This window comes from Scophthalmus maximus, chromosome 7 (genome assembly GCF_022379125.1).
Source record: "Scophthalmus maximus strain ysfricsl-2021 chromosome 7, ASM2237912v1, whole genome shotgun sequence".
NCBI classification, from domain to species: domain Eukaryota; kingdom Metazoa; phylum Chordata; class Actinopteri; order Pleuronectiformes; family Scophthalmidae; genus Scophthalmus; species Scophthalmus maximus.
The window spans coordinates 17,160,001-17,177,500 of NC_061521.1; the positions used below are offsets into that span (position 1 = coordinate 17,160,001).

General features: G+C 44.5%; 2 protein-coding genes across 3 annotated transcripts in view; one reads left to right on the forward strand and one right to left on the reverse strand.

Moving 5' to 3' along the window:
• Positions 1-2,443, forward strand: part of LOC118315104 (transcription factor Maf) — a 43,666-nt gene extending 41,223 nt beyond the window's left edge. Inside the window, exon 3 of the mRNA XM_035642112.2 lies at positions 1,956-2,443. The gene's annotated coding sequence lies outside the window, so the exon portion shown is untranslated. The remainder of the gene's footprint in view (positions 1-1,955) is intronic.
• wwox (WW domain containing oxidoreductase) overlaps positions 1,688-17,500 on the reverse strand; it is a 122,651-nt gene continuing 106,838 nt past the window's right edge. For both annotated transcript variants that reach the window (XM_035642110.2, XM_035642109.2), the window contains one exon: positions 1,688-3,290. In XM_035642110.2, the coding sequence (XP_035498003.1) occupies positions 3,099-3,290 (192 nt within the window). In that variant the 3' untranslated portion in view covers positions 1,688-3,098. The remainder of the gene's footprint in view (positions 3,291-17,500) is intronic.

Sequence of the window (17,500 nt, forward strand, 5' to 3'; positions counted from 1 at the left end):
CCGTTGTAGTTAGATGGTAAATTTCCTCCTGGCAGATATTTATTGAGTTAGTCGAGTCTAGAGAGAGCTTTAACATTGATTGTGATCATTAAATATATCCGCTCGAAATGGCAACATGGCGTTCGCTCAGTCAATGGAGCCAATAGGAGCAGAACAAAGGCATAATCAAATCAATCCGCATATAATTATTCTTTGAGAGGTGAAATTAATCACGAGAAGAAATAAAAACAATAATGGAAAATGAAATGGTCAGTCGTAAACAATTACTGCCCAAATTGAAATAAACTCAGTGAAGGGAGAAAGTCAACTATAAATCCAACTAATTAAAATAACACTCTAATGTATCTTGGTTATTTGGTTTACACCAGCTTTCGGTTATTACGTTGTCATGTTATTATAAGAGAGAGATAAAGACACAGAGACGTGATGAGTGTGTGTGTGTGTGCGTACGTGTGTGTGTGTGTGTGTGTGTGCGTGTGTGTGTGTGTGTGTGTGTGTGCGTACGTGTGTGTGTGTGTGTGTGTGCGTACGTGTGTGTGTGTGCATGTGTGGCGTAGACTGTGGGGTCAAAGGATCAAGGTCCTCCTCCTGTGAGAGCCGTGCTTCGCTCTCCTCCCTGCTCGCTGAGAGGAAGTGTAGCTTATTGATTAGCTATCAGATGATTCCGATACGGCCTGATCGATAGGACTTATACGAAAGCCAGGCAGGACCCTCCCTCTTCACTCAGGCAAAACACACACACACACACACACACACACACACAGGCACACACACACACACAAGCACCCATGGATCAGCCACTGCAGTGTCCAGCCACACAGATGTCTGGTTGTTTCCTCAAACGCTGTTTTCTACAGCTCCGCGTTTATAGAGTTTTCATCGACGAGCGTAACCTGCGAGCTTAGCTTTGCTTCTCAGAATTCACTTCATGAAGTTGCCATTATCATGTCTTTGAACCCTTTACTCTTTCATATTTCATCCATACGACAGTTGACATTATTCCTGTGCAAGACAGACAGACAGACGGACAGAGGGAGGGAAACCAAACAGCTGACATGCTAAACTACTAACTGGGAAACACATCTGTTCAGAGCTGTGTCAGGCAGACACCAGAGGAAGAGGCTGGTGTCGAGGCTCAGCAGGATGAAAACACGCACGGGGAAATTATGACTGATTAACAAGCAGACAAATTTCTCATGGGTGTCAAATTTCCCATGAATAGTTCAGGTACATCCAGAGAGCAGAGGGACGCTATGGGAAGTTTTACAAAACACTCCTCTAGTTTTTTCTCGTGTGAGACACTGACTGCTCCTGCTGAGTGTGTGTCTCTGCTCCAGCCGCGTCCTGCACTGTGAAAGGACGGTGATAAGACACCTGTTCTCTGGGCACAGCGCAGATAATAAGAGGACAGGACACTGGTATCGGCGTCTGCACAGGCCACAGCTGTGTAAAGACACGCCGTGTTTCTGACTGAATGTGTTAGTGTGTCTGACAAAAAAAGAGGAGAAAGCATAAGGTTAAAAAAAAAAAAAAGATGCCAATAAGTAATGAATTTCTTGGTGTGAATCAGAGTCTGCATCTGCGTGTGGGCAGAAGGTCCACGTGAGAGAGCGCAGGTCATCTCGGCTGGTTGCTCTGCTCAGAACCGTACAGCTGTGACAGAAAGCGAATGACCAGAGCAAAGAGACAAGTTCCTATTGTTTTATTAAATGTATCATCAAACACACTAGTACAGATGCTCTGTGAATACAGCCGGGACACATTTGTCTTCTCGGAAACATTTGGTCGGACTTGACAATGTCGCTGCAGCTCTCTACACGAATATCTCCCTCTGATGGCGCGCACCTGGATGGACATTTCAATCTCTGTGTGTGAAAATGATATTGCACACATTTTCTGATTGTTAAACAGAATCTTACTGAAAGTCCTCTCTCCTTCTCTCTCTTTTTTTTCAGGTATCATGACACTGGAATGCTGATGTTTCAAGAGCAACCTTTGGCACCCAGGTTCGCCATAAAGCACAATGTCTCAAAAGCGTCCAAACAAGCGGCTTTAGGGCAACCGATCCACACCCAACCCAGAGCCAGAATTCAACATTAAAACAACGATGATTGAAAAACAAAAACAAACAGTGAAATCACTCATATTTTTCTGGTCAAACAACGAGGGAAGAAACACAGAAATTAAAGATCACAGACTCTGGAAATAAGATTCTCCACCATCTGTATTTCTCATTCAAATGGACACCGATAAATACCAACAAATTGTAATGAAGACTTACCAGAGTATAGATTATTACAACTTAGGCTGAGTCAAAGATGAAAACAAAAAGATGATGTCCACACCCTTTTAGCACATGCCCAGAAATCAGGATGTTGTAAATATTGTACAGTAAAACAAATAGGGACGTTGATAAGAAATAAAACTATTGCAGAATAATGTATATGGCCATAAGAATTCATACTTCTAGTGTGTTTATATATCCATAAGTGTCACATGCCCATTACTCCTCATTTCTTCTGTGCCCCAAAAAGATTTAGCACAATGATTAACAAATGACTTACTGTATCTCAATAGGAAACGTCAACATCTACACAGAGCTAGACAAGAGGATACTGAATATACACACAACAATTGGGAGACACAATATTTGCCATGTGGTGCACTATCACTGGAATCAGGCGCCTTAGTCTTACAGGTCATTTCCTTTTTCAATCCCAACTCTTTTGAATGGAAGTTGTGAAACGGAGAAAACATGACAGATTTATAAAAAGACAAAAACAGAGAAAGAACAAACCGAACTGAATTCATCCCAGACCTCCCTCCACTGTAAAGTACCACAGCAGAGCTGGACACAGTTCGATTTTTTCCAGTAGAGTGTATATGAAACCCCGTCCTGTACTGTATATGTACTGTGTTTTAGCCCCTGTAGTCACGTGATGGACTTCTGTGGTTGGCAGCTCTTGTTTAGTGCAGTCAGAGTGCAGTTTATCTTTTATTCAGTTTATATCTAAGTGGAAGTCACCACGACCCACCAATCCTTCCTCTTTGAATACAGTTTGGCTAGTCCCCCCTCCTCCTCCCCCTCCTCACGTCCATCAGAGGGCCTGCACGCCTGCTGACGTCTCTGCGACCAGGCGTTCGCTCAGCTCCCACAGACTGGCAGCGCTGCTCTGGTCCTGGGCCTGCGTGGACGGCAGGCAGCGGAAGCAGTTGTTGAAGTACATGCCTCCCAACCCCTCCAGCTCCGGGGCCGCGGCACAGTACACCGTGGTGGCCGCCCCTTGTTGCTGCGGACAGAGAAACAGAGGGAGATGCGAGCTCAGTGGATGAATCGTGGGACTGAGACAAGATGGCGGCGGCGGCGGCAGCCCGCGGGAGGAGACACATTACGCAGAACTCAACTACTGACACACGGACACGAGGACACGTCTTGTATAGAGAAAGAGAGGACGAACAGCGCCCGCTGCATCACTTCTACATCACCGATGTCCTCTGTCAGACACACACAGACAAAGAGAGACTCTAGGAAGAAAAAAATGCCGTTCTCCCTTCCCCCTGAAGCCCATGATGACTGGGTCATATTACCATGGGAACAGCCTAGCCCCTTCCTGTACATATATTTATATACATATATTTATTTATTTATTTCTCTACCCGGTGTGTCCAGGACCTCTGGCTATATGGGACCATGTGAATGCCACAGATGTAAAGTTTCACAGTGGCAAAGGTGAGAACATGGACGAGAAAATGACACCAGCTCCTGCGTGGATGGGAATGACAAGGGAAACTTTATGTGAAGTGTCAAAGAGAAGGTTTTGATGCCACGCTTATGAATATGTATATTCTCACATGATGTGCATAAGAGCTCGGCAAAGGCTTTCAAAGTTGACAATAAGTACTAGAAAGGATGCAAGTACAATTCTGTTGGTTAGTTATTGATAAGTGATATTTTCACACACACACACACACACACACACACACACACACACACACACACACCCCAAGTCCTCTCTCATTTTATAGCCAAGTTTAAAATCGGTCGACTCTCAACCCGGAAGATGACTCTGTTTCATGTTTTCATCTAAAGCCGAGACTCGCACAAAAGAGAAACGGTATTTGAACGCAACCTGCTAAGTTTACACCCTGCCCCGTCAGTCAGTAATTAGCAGGGATATTCTCGGAGCAGCAGAGAGATTCTGTGACATTTGAAAATGAAAGCTGAAACGGCAGCAGAATAAACACGTCTGAGAGAATTACACACACAGCCCAGCTGCTCAAAGAGGGATCTTTCATGTTGCGGCTCCAGCTAAAAGCTGCTGTGACAGCTTCCCCGCAAACTCCGAGGCTGGAGATGACTTCTATACGGCCACATGAAATGGTTCGCCTCTTTATCTCCCAATGGGGCGGGGGGGGGGGGGGGGGACACGACACTGATGTGACGACTGTGGACTAATGTTCAGCACAGAGCTGGCTCACACTGAGACAACCCCATACATGCGGCAGTCAAACATGGGCAAAGACACACAAACGCACACGTGCACAACGGAGCCACGTTACACGCCAACTGTTTGAACGGCTTCCCACAGCAGCTGTAGGACCAATACTCATGAAGTAGAAAGATCCATTGAGGTCTGGAGCATCTATACTGTTCACACACAAGTAGAAAAATATGCACAAAAATGCAAATCCAATGAACAAAAAAAACAAAGAATCAGATTCCAAGGAATATTTTTCTAATCAACACACACACACACACATTCAAAGTAAACTTCCAGCAGGAGGAGCCCTGGTGGTTAACGTTGCAGCAGCAGATTGAGTGTGTTTGAAGTGCAGTGTGATGAGAGAGCTGGTAAACGGCAGATGAAAAGGCAGCATCTCTCTCTGTGCCGCTGTCTGTCTCACCTGCCGGCAGGGCGATAACTTCATCCACATCACATGCCGCCATATCAAAGACAGACAAATGCCAGGCAGTGTCTCCGAGTTGCAGGTTCACACGCGCGGAGTTCACCTCATCTCCCTTCGCGTAGGGCATCTGATTGAGCTCGTCTGAAAGCTAAATGCCTTTTTAAACTCCACTGAAGATTTCGGTGCTGCAGGCTCTGATTCGCCGACGCCCCCTTGAACTTGGCCGACTTTCAGATGCAGTTTGTTTGTGTCCAGTTACCAAACAGTAGTTCTGCTGTAAATTGGAATACTGATAAAAAAAAAAAATTTAAGGTACATAATCCAGATTTATGTGGCTGAATTTATAAAGAAGGCTTCAGTATTTTTTCCAACAGTACATTTTCCTAAAAAAGCATCAGTGCTCTGCAGGCGGCTGCAGTCCAGCTAGTGGTGAGTGGACACATTACAAACTTGGACTGTTTCTTATTGGTGTTTAGCTCATCCCCCCTCACCACTTGACCTCGCGACCTCTGCAGAAGATAAGGTTGATGAGATTAGACATTAACATGCTCAACCACCCACCACAGCCATCTATCATTGTGTTTGCAGATAGTAGGCACGGCGTGTGTGAGGTGGAGGGTGGGGGGGGGCAAGAGGGGATGCTCAACAACCTTGATGCACTTACATAACACAACCACGCACACAAAAACATATTCATACATTTGCGTGAGCATGGACATATTCTCTAATAAACACTTGGGACAATCTACATGAAAGGTGATAACACATCACACACATCTGTGGTGGAACAGACGTTTTTTTGACCCATGTCAAGCTGTAGATTATGCCTGTACATTTAGCTGTTTACAAACTGATGGTTTTTTGCTGTGTGTCTTTCTATCTTCTGCAACTAAATGTGAATCATTACCTTGTGTACAGTAGTTTCTGTTCGGAAAAAAACAAACATCTGTTGTGTTTAAGAGTTGTTCTCAATTACGCAGAGCTGATTACTTTGACTTGACTCAGACTTAGGTTTGCAAAATGACGACTTGAGACTTGATTTGGACTCATCCATGGGAAATAATAGAGATACAATAACAATATGCAGCAATATGCCATGTTGCAGGTTACTGCTGACAGATTTCAGCTGTAGTGATGAAAGCGTATTTACTCAATCATTGCTATCATATTTGTGAGTGTGTGGTTCCCCGCCTATTGCTGTGCAAATGGCCTGGTGAGAAAGCCACTCACACGTAGTCACCTCAGACATTTCATTCTAAGAAATCCAAGTAATCTCTGAACGAGTAATGGGCTTGATTTAAGCATTTTTAGTTGAGATTTATAGCTTCTTCTTTTTTTTTTTACAATAGTCTGGGCTTTGAAATGAAAAAAAAAAAAAAAAAAAAAAAACATCATAGAGGAGCAAAGTCAATCTCCCTCAGCAGCAGGAAAGACTCAGATGAAGACATGAGACTTGACCAGGACTTGTTCTGAACGACTTGAGATGCCAAAAAGAGCAACTCTGCTACGACCGCACTGATTTGGGGAGGGGAGAAGATGGGACAGATGAGGTGCACCAGATCAACACTGGATCTAAAATTATCCTCTATGCTAAAAATAAACCATAAAGATCACAGCAATATGATGAACCAAAGGAGCAGGACAGTATCTGAGCTGATGTTACCTACTTTTGTGTATATCTGCTCTCATGGGTAATAAAAACACACCCGAATAAATACAAAACACTGCAATAAGCTGACTGTGCTCCACCGCGATGGCTCTGGAACTGCTCTGGGATCAGAAAGTCTTCCAATCTCAGTATTGATTTATAACCCAAGGACCTCATGTACTTGCAATAGATGCGTCCTTGTACAGTGTTACGCAATAATCAGTTGTTGAAAAACTCCTTATTGAGCGTATTCAAAAGCAAAATGGGGGGATGTGGGGGAGACGTGATGATGTTGAATCAACAGTAATGTTACTTTGCCGTGTTCTGTTCTGCGTCTTCTTCACCCATGTTGTACTCAGCCGTATGAGCGTTTTTCTGATCCTATGCATGTGACCCTTCAACCCCACATCTGTAGTTATGACATTGACCCCTCCCTCTGACTTGGATGTAAATAAACCCAGTACTGTAGACCAGTCTGTTTTTGGCCCATCCCTGTACATATAAACCTGTAAATACAAACAGCTATGCATGCTGAAGAACCTAGCAATTCTTTCAGGTACTTTTATAATCCCCGAAATTCTCATATGGCATGTGCTGAAATAAAAAAAAAAAAAAACAATAATTAAAAAAAGTGCAAAAAAAGGAGAAAAGATTAAGATGAAAAAAAAAAGTTTAAAATAAATGAGTTGATAATATTGTCGGGCAATATCCTCTCCTGGACAGTGTGTGTAGAGTCTTCCTTTTTTTCTTACTCCTGTGGGTGGTTCTCTTCCTTTGCCTGTCCTTCTGTGTTTCTGCTCACCATCTGTGTCAGTGGTTGTCAGTTGGCATTTGTGCAGCAGCGAGGGTTGAGGCAGAGGAGAGGGAGCGTTCACCAGCTGACCTCTGTGACGGCACTCACAATTCAACAGCAGCGCTAAATGTTGGCAAAAAACGGACAAAGCTATTTATGGGTCACAATGTGAGAAGTTCCGTTTCTGGCACGGACGACAGATGATCGCGGCACATGTCCATGCTTGTCATGTGAAGGTCCGCTGGATGTGCGGTTGGTCCGGGAGTCATTAATGGTCAGAACCCAAAATAACTTTTGTTCTTTGGTAAATTTGGTAATCTGTCAATCACAGATAAGCAACATGCTTTGCCCTGTTCAAGTCAGATTTTTGGAAAACACATGCAAACTGCCGATTGTTTAAGAATCCGATCTGTGACTGCTGAAATACTTGAATTCTAAAGGTACTCGGTGAATGGAAAATCATTTTCTACAATCCAGGGTAAAATGGCCACAGGATGCATTTGGATTGTATCTCCTGGCTTGCAACCCAAGGATCAGGAAGAGTGCAGTTGTTGCCTCAGCCCTCTGCCTAGCCAGGTGGACTAAAGCTATCCTGAAAGTGGGACTCTAAAGGGATTGTATTTCTGTTTCAGAATTTTTTTTTTCAACCTGTGATGTTTAAAATAGATGGAGGTGTCTGATTTTTAATCTGTGCTAAAGATATTTTACATTTAATAAATAACCGTTGAAATCATAACCATGTATTCCTGTAGTTTATGTGTGAACGCGTGTGTGTGTGTGTGTGTGTGATCTTTGCCCTCAGCCGTGGTAACCTCTGCGAGCCGACAGCTCAGCTGAGCGTGCCCTGGCCCAGCTGTAGAGGGAACCCTGGGTAATGCGGTCCCCTCAGAAAAAACAAGCCGTCCCTCCATTCAGCTTGACCACTCGACCAAGAGGAGAGGAGATTAGCAGCTCAAACACCTCAGCGCACACTTCAGAAAGCACCCCGACACTCAGCCCTCTGACTCCAGGGTGACCTCTGTCACCCGGACGGAGGTAGGCCAAAGGTCACATTAGACAAACGCAAGTAGCTGCGCTGTGCATTTTGTCAGTTATAGCACAGTTAAATATTTCAATTAAAAACAAAATGATGAGGGGAGCAGATTGTTCATTTTCCACACATTCAGCAGCCTAACATAAAAAGTGAGTCGTCCATAATCTGACTGACACCTTGTTCCGGCCGGCTCTCCTCATCGTGGGTCTCCCCAGTGATTAGTCTAGGCCTGGTCATCTGTATGTACTAAACTCTATTTCATACCCTCCATTAGCCCACTGGCTGCTGGCTAATACTCACCTACGGGCAGCGTGCTCCCCTGAGGGGCATTAAGGACAGGATGGAAGGGCCAGCCTTCTCCCTCCCTCCCCCCTTCCTTCATCATCTGTTCAATCTCTCTCTGTCCGTCTGCCTTGCCCCCTGCTCTTTTCCTCAGCCCCCGTCTTTTCCATCAACCCCCAGCAGTCGTCTCCCCCCCCGGCCTCATAACTTACAGGACTGGGCATACTATGCTGTTATAGCTGAGGTCTCATGGGTAAATGGTCATAGTAGGTGAGTAAATGGATCTCTTTCCCTGGAGTCGCAGATCACAGATGAACCCTGTTGACATTTTTTTTCTCCTTTCTACTGTATATATGTGAGCAGACTGATGCAGTGGAAGATGAGGAGGCAGAGAGAGAAAGGAGCAGAGGAGTAAACTATGTAGGAGTGACAATAACCCTCCCCTGCACTATGTCTCTCTCTTTCGCTGTGCCCCTCCCTTTACCTCATCTGCACCAGATAAGATCAACCAAGTGTCAGTCATCAACAGCCTCCTGTCACACTGTGATTGTTCGTCTGTTATGTGTGTGTGTGTGTGTGTGTGTGTGTGTGTGTGTGTGTGTGTGTGTGTATGTGTGTGTGTGTGCGTGTGTGCGTGTGCGTGTGAACGTGCCGTCCAATGCGACATCCCTGCATACATTTAATGCCCACATGTTCAAGGGAACAATAGAAGAGGAAGTGAGGAACGAGGCTGAGTGAATGCAAAGGACAAGAGGGAGAGGAGGAGGAGGGGAGGCATTACGATGAGAGGGGGGACGAGGAGAAGGAGCAGGAGAAGAAGGAGAGGAGGAGATGAGGGAGCTAGGACACAAGGCATCCAAGGGGAAAACGATGGGGAGTCAGAAGGACTTGCGCAGCGACTGTGAAACTATCTCATTTTTATCTTGCGAGAGGACTTTCGAAGTGATCCGCACAACCTAATTATTTTCCCCTAATAAAAGCAACATATGCTAAGACAATAAAAGGCCTTATTGGACACCTATTCATTAAAGAGGAGCAGTAAAAGGAGCAGGACTCTGGCACAGGGATAAGCTTTTAAAAGGGCTTTTCTCTAGCTGGAAATGGCCTTAGTCTTCCTTTAGCATGCCCATATGGGTGCAGAGCCCACCATAAAAGATCTGAATTATACATGAAGAGTCCTGGCTGCTTTATTGGCTGTGATCGGCTTTTTTTCCACTCTCACCTGATTGCATCAGTGCACGACACCTGAAAGTTTTGGACCGAATCATTCTGATCCCGTCTCCTGTGTGTGAAAGTCATGCAGTTTTGTGCAAAAAAAAAATTTTTTTAAATCCTCAAATGTAAAGTACACATTGCTAACGACAACCATTCAGCAGCCAGGTAGCAGCATCATTCACAAAAGTTGGTTAAGTTAGTAACACCGGGTTGAAATAACACATGCTGGTGACTCACGTCTGACAGTTTGGCACAGCGGAGTCATTATTCCATATGGTCAATGTGCTGTAAGTGTCAGTGTGTTTCTATTATAAGTAGAGCAATGCTGTCTGTGTGTTGGTATGTGAGTGTGTTATGAGCTGGTGTAATAGGGCCACACACAGGTGTGTGTATGCTCACCTCCTCACTGATGCACCAGCTAATTGGTCTCCTGCGGCAATCTGACATATTCACATACTCAGAATCTCTCGCACATATTGAGGCGCGCACACACACACACACACACACACACACACACACGCACTGTAGTTTGAAGTGGTCATATTCACATGAATACGGTTTTACACATGTGCAAACCAAACACAACCGTGCATGCGCCCACATGCACAGACAGCCTGCAGAGTGTATTTCCAAATGAACTCATTATCACAGTGCTGACTCCAAGTGAAGAATGACACCCTAACAGACTGCTCATACTGTACACACACACACACACACACACACACACACACACACACACTTACTGCAATGTACCCCAAGAAGAATATGAAAACCAATGACCAACAAGTCTCACTGTTAAACACAAGCTATGAAAAGAAAATGTAGCCGAGAGCCAAATACCTCAAAATTCTCGACCACAGAAAAGGATGGAGCCACCGATCACACCGAACACAATGCAAACATTACGTGGTTTTTGGTTGTACATGTATCAGCTTTAATGATTCAAATCTGTCATTCAAACTGTGAATGACAAACTAGTCACTCGTCCAACTGAATGCACAAAAAGTCTGTTTTGGTTCTGAAATCTTTCTTTCTTCTAAGCTCTTTAATTCACAAATAAACTGTCTTTTTTTTTATCCTCCATAGTTTTGTTTGTTTGCTTTGAAGCTCGTCTCATCTCAACTTTAACTTTAATCTTCCTCTTTGTGAACATGGTAGAGCAAAAAATAAAAAAGGCTTCACACATTGTCTATCCTGCTCATTTAGCCCTTCCCTCTAACCCACTCTCCTACTCCCCGCCCCCGCTTCCCACATGGTGGAGGTCGAGAGAGGGATGTTCTGTTTTAAATAAGAAGGCAGCACTGGCCCATTAAACTCTGATAGTAATGATATTAATTTGGCAGGAACGTGTCATTTTCACAGGAGAGCAACTAGCTGAACTGTCATTACACACACACACACACACACACAATCCAGGAACACGTCACAGGAGAGCAGCTAGCGGTAACATTATGAGAGAGTTGGGGAGATCTGCTAATGGGATAGATTAGTGTGCCCTTGGTCACAATGGAGTGACTGGAGCTGTGACTTATATCCATGTCCACCCCTCCACCCCCTTCCTTCTTCTCCCCCTTTAACTCTCCTCTGCTGCACTTTCTCCTGCTTCTCTTCCTCTGACCCCTTCTTCTTCTGCTGCTTCTTATCTCACCGCTCCACCCCTTCCACCTTCACGTTTTAGGGCGTCTCTTTCTGTGTTCCAGTGGAAGTGGAAACGTATCAGAGCAGAAGCTGAGTTGTGATCAAGGACAGGATGATCTCATCATGAATCTTTTTTTGTTGATGGAGTGTAATGAACGCAGAGGGCCACATCAATCAATATATGAGTAGAAGTGATGGGAATCACAGTGTTAGTTGTAAGATGAATGAAAAGCTGTCACGGACAACAGGACTGTAACCAAATACTTCACCACTCGTGTCATTTTTGGCCAAGTGCTGAAGTTTGGGCCTGAGTAATCTTTCTGTCATCAGCTCAAACTTGACATTTGAATCGGTAAGGGTATAGATAATCGACGAAGACCCTGTTGAGACGAAAATAATGTTTGGGTTAAGAAAGCTTTGCATTTTACATGATAAGGAATTATTATGGTAAAACAGACACAAAGATATATATTTATTCAAAACAAATGATGATAAATATACACATATTTATATACCTTTTGTTTTTTCCCTCATTTTGTTAATTTGGCTAGATACAAGATCAAGCATGCTGTTGTGCATTTGTAAATTTGCAGTCTGTATTTGATGATGTACCTGTGAGCAGTTATTCTGCTGCACTCCTCCATCTGTGACACTAATAAGTCCTGGAATAGGTCAATGTGTTGTGCAGTGGAAGACCAAACTGTATTTACCTTTTTTATTGGTATGCTGATCCAGTTGTATTTGTGTATGTGTGCGTGTGTGTGTGTGTGGCTCTGTGTGTGTGTGTGTGTGTGTGTGTGTGTCTACACTGACCCCATCTCGGCACTCCTGACCGGTTGAATGCGGGCTGCATAAATTAGTGCTGATGCTCTGCGATGTAATTATGCTGCTGTCAGGACGGCCCCTCTACTCAAATTCATTTTAATAAAGTTGGTCTCCAAGGTTACTGACCGGGGGTCACCTTCGGTGTCAGCCCCTATGGATCACGCCAACTGAACGTTCTGAAAGTCTACGGCCGGAGAACGGTAACACCTCAGACGGCCTGAACCCCCGGCGCCACAACACAAACACACCTCAACTGACTTTATTCAGGATGGAGAGAGGCGAGCAGCAGGAAAGAGGAGAGAGGAAACAAGAGTGGCAGAAATGAAAAGAGGGAGAGAGAGAGAGAGGAGGAGGATCAAACTGTGGGAAGATAGGAGAGAAAATATGGGGAAAAGAGGAGGGAGAGGTGTGCGAGGGTGAAAAACGAGGCGGGAGCATGAAGGAAGGAATAAAAATGAGACGGAAAGAGTAAAAAGAGAGGGGAGGACAAGGGGAGAGGGACAAGGAGAGGGCAAGGGAGTGTCTCTCCTGGGCAGATGGCGGGGTGTATTCTCATTTGTCCTGCTACAGTGTGTGTGTGCTAACACTAACCTCCAGGGCAGAACTGCAGCACAAAACACGCTCTCAATTAGCCAATAACACAGACCTGCACATACAGCTGGGCGTCTCTACACAACAAACAGTTAAACATACGGGAACAGTGGACACGGACGCAACACCAGCTGAATAAAGACCCATTTAAATCAACTGTTACGTTTCTAATTACTCACCAATATCATTTGATTGTTAACGTGGATCGTTGAGTGTCATATGATTTAATTTTTTTTCTTTTCAAAGACAGAAGATGGTGTGTGCAGTATGTCGGTCCAGCTCGGAATGACTGAGGCTGATAAAACGTGTGCAACATTTTTGGCATAAAATATTTAAATGGGCCAAATTAACAATTTAACAGATCTTACTACATCCAAGTAGACATGTGTAGAATGTTTCAAAGCACATTTGTGATCTATAACTACTCTCCCGGTTATTTTTCATCTAAATGATCAACTTCAATTTACAAGTTCCCTGCCTCTTTAGCCGAAAATATAAATTAAATCAATTCTGGTTTACATAGATAATAGTTTTATTGTTTTGTCCTTCATATTTTATATTTTTTTCTAGTTTTTTAATACAGTTTGATTGGGTGAGCTTCAAAGAGCTTTAAAATGCAATGAAGTTATTAATTAAACCAGTTACACAATGTTTACAAAGACCTATAATGGTTGTGATTTTTTTTTGTGTCTGATACCAAAACCATGTGAATTTATGTTGGCTTTAATAATTCTGAAATCATTTAAAGGTTTGCTGTATTTTATAAAGTGACCATGTTAATATTTAGTCGTCATCTGCCTCTGACTTTACTGTATTATGACCATTGAAGTTTCATCTGGTGAACATTCAGAATGTCAGTGTACAGCTGACCACATCCCCACAATCGCTGCTCTCTCTTTGGTCTGCGATGTGAGAGTGAGTAGTCCAGGCGCGTGGGCCGGGGTGACTTTGACTGGCTGTGTAATAGTTACAGCAGCATGCTTTGTTAGCTGCAGGTAATTTATGGTTGAACTGGCCTGATAGTCGGATACAATCGACTGCCCCTGACTGTCTTTACCAGCCGGCCACAAAGACACAGAGGAAGACTCCATCCGAGGAGGGGAGGTAGGAAAGCGACGCGGAGGAGAAGAGATAAAGAGACAACTTAAACTGTTGCCACTGGAGGGAAAAATCTGGATTTAGACTGCACAGAAATAATAAAGAGAAAAAGAAAAAAAACGTGACAGAAGTGTACCAGGGAATGAGTAATGCAGGTGAAAGGCAGTGAGAGGGTGAGAAAAATTAAAGAGTTGCAGAGCAGTTAAGTTCTCAGCATTTCTCCGGAGGTGTGCTGAGAATGAGATTGCATTAAAGACTGACAGTCCATTCGTCTGGACCATACCAAGAAGGAACATTTAGTTAATTGAATGATTAATAAATTCAGCTCACTCACACTATTTCACTCCAGTGGTGGCTTTGGATAAAAATGTCTGCCAAACGGGAGACGTCATACATCACTTGTTTGAAATCCTTTGCCCGAGACTCACACTGAGCATCAGCATTACTTGAACCACGGTCCAGCGGTGGATACAGAGTAAAGGAGATACAGCAGCGGCAGCACGCAGGGAGTTGTTTGACATTGTGTCCGGGCGGCCTGTCCGTCTTCCTCTCTGTTTCATTAGGAGAAGGTGGTGTTAAGGTTTTTGTTGCTGGCTCATCATTACCTGCGTCTACGAGACTCAAGTCCTTCAGCTCGAACTGCAGTCTAACTGGAGAGCAAACCAACACCTGTCTTTCTAATATGCACAGGCACAAGTGTCTCCACGCCCACGTTGCTACACCTTCCTTCCCCTAATAAAGACAGGCACGGACCCTTGCTCTACATACACCTTTCTTTCACCTCCTCCTCTAATCCGGTTAGGCAGGAACATCCTCGTCCTTCTCTCTCCTCCCGTGTACCTCTGTTTCTAGAATCGGATGCTCTAATCCGGTCTGTCAGGGCAGCCAGGTCCCTGACTGCTGCTATCCTTTCATCTCCCACCTTCAAACAGAATGACGATGCTTTCATATCACTGTGTGAGTGACAGGTTGGGGAGTCAGGTAGAGACAGGCCTCTGATATGGACAGGCACTTTGTCCTGTTTAAACAAACTAATGGAGGATAAGAGGCCTGTCAGGGGGACAGGTGGAGATAGGACAGGACAGAAGACACAGACACTCATCTGTACTTACAGACGACTTATGAACACAGAGACAGGGATGTGCAATGTATTACATCAGATAGCAGAGGTTGGGGTGGAGGACAAGCAACTCCGGTCTCACCTTAACTCTTTGGGTTTGTTTCATCATGAAGAGAAAGACCGATATATGACACGGTTTCCCTCTTTTCGAGCGTGTTTGTCTTTAGAGAACCTAGTTAGCCCCAGAACGACTTTCTGATGTTTGCACACACAAGAGTCCAAGATCAGTGTTTCTCTTATTCCTGGGTGGAACACTCCAATTTCAATGCTACATTAACACACAAATCAATGATGACTACACACGCTCGTGCACACACACACACACACACACACACACACACACACACACACACACACACACACACACACACACACACACACACACACACACACACACACACACACACACACACACACACACAAACAATCTGAATCACAGCTTACACACCCAGTAGGCAGCCTTTTGGATAGATGGCACCTGCATACGGGAGGAGAGGGCACACAAATAGGATTTGAGAGTGGTGGGGGGGGGGGGGGTTGAGTCCATAAATAGGATTGTGTAGGAAGCAGGGCGAGCTAAATAGGATTGTAATGTACAGGAAAGGATGTATAAATAGGATATGAGAGTCCGAGCTGTGTTCTCACTAGTTCCATGTCCCTGTGGTAAAGGAGTTCTCTAGCAATGGTTTGTGCCATGTATGCGTGTGTGTGTGTGTGTATGTGTGTGTGTGTGTGAGAGAGAGAGAGAGAGAGTAAGTAAAGGCCATTAATGTGGAGGCTAATCTTGAGGCACCTGTTTCCTCAGGCAGTGTGACCTCGACTAGCCAGGTTCACCCATGTTTGTTCACCCATCCCATTCCTCACCTCCTCCCCTCCCCCCCTCTCCTCAATCCTCACATCCCATTCTTTTTTCATTTCCTCTCACTTTGTTTTTCATATTTCATTAATGAGATCTGTGTTTTTTCTCTCTCTCTCGCTCCCTCTCTCTTCTTGACCTCTTTGTGCAGGTAAACTATCACTCTAGCTGGGTGTACACTGCTCCCCCGCCAAGAGAGGTCGACGGTCACAGCTCCCTCTCTCCCTCTCTGTGTGTCTTTCTCTCTCACTGCTTTTGGGGTCAGTGGGCTTTGGGAGCTGTCAGCTCAGTGCTGGTGTCTTGTGGCTGACGGACTAAGGTCAAAGGTCAGGGATCAAAAGTTAGAGGGCAGGACGTGACCCTAAAGACAAACAGCATGAGGAGAAGGTCGTACCCCTGTAGGAGCCTGTCATTCTCCACACAGGGGGTAATGTAGTGTGAGCATACATACAGTGTGTGCATGAAAGTGTTTGAATCTCTCATATTTACATGTTGACACCATCTCCCTTTTGTGTGCTGTGGCTTCCTTCAGTTATCAGACCCCTTCACTTATTCTACACTCAGGAATAAGGGTAAACATTCTCTAGAGATTGTGAAATTAAATAAGTTTTGAACCACCAGGACACTTCCAAATGTTGGCTATGCAACCAACCTGAGTAACCAGGAGAAGAATGGCCTTGGTCAGGGAGGTGATCAACAGCCAACAGCCAGAGTCCCTTCCTGCTGCAACGACGGCCATTTTACTCCATCAATCAGACCATTATTGCAGAGAGGCTACATATAAACATCTTTTAATAAAGGGCATCGGACAGCCAACTTGGAGTTAGTGAAGCATCAAGACCCAAAATATTGTCTGGTCTGATTAAACAAAAATTAAACCCTTTGGGCAGATCTCCAAACACTATACACCACCAGGGTGAAGCATGGAGGTCAGAATTCAGGGAAAGATGAATACATCCAAATCCTTGAAGAAAACCTGCTCCAGAGGACACACGACCTGAAACTGGTGCTTGACCTTCCAGCATGACGACAGAGACCTTAAGGATACAGCCAAGTTCGACTGTCCTTGAGTGGCCCAGTGAAACCCCATGGAACATCTGTGGAGAGACCTGCAGATGGCAGTTTGCCTGAAGACGAAGCTTGAGAGTCCCTGCCAGGAAGAATGGAATAAACCGCAATAGACAAAGGAGCTTCTACAAATTATTTTAATTTAAGGTTCAGAATAATTATTTTAGTTTTTTAATAGATTTGTCAAAATGTGACAAGCATGTTTTCACTTTGTCAGTATGGGTTGTTGAGTGTAGCTTAATGGGAAGAAATGGCCATTTTATCACACTTGACCTCGACGTACCATGTGTGTGTGCGTGTGTGAGTGTGTGCGTGTGTGTATGCCATGGCATATGCTGTGATGCGTGAGATGTGTCATGTTAGCATGGCATGCATCCATTAGCCTGTTTATGGTTCCTTGTCAGAGCAGCTCCTCTCCTCTGCCC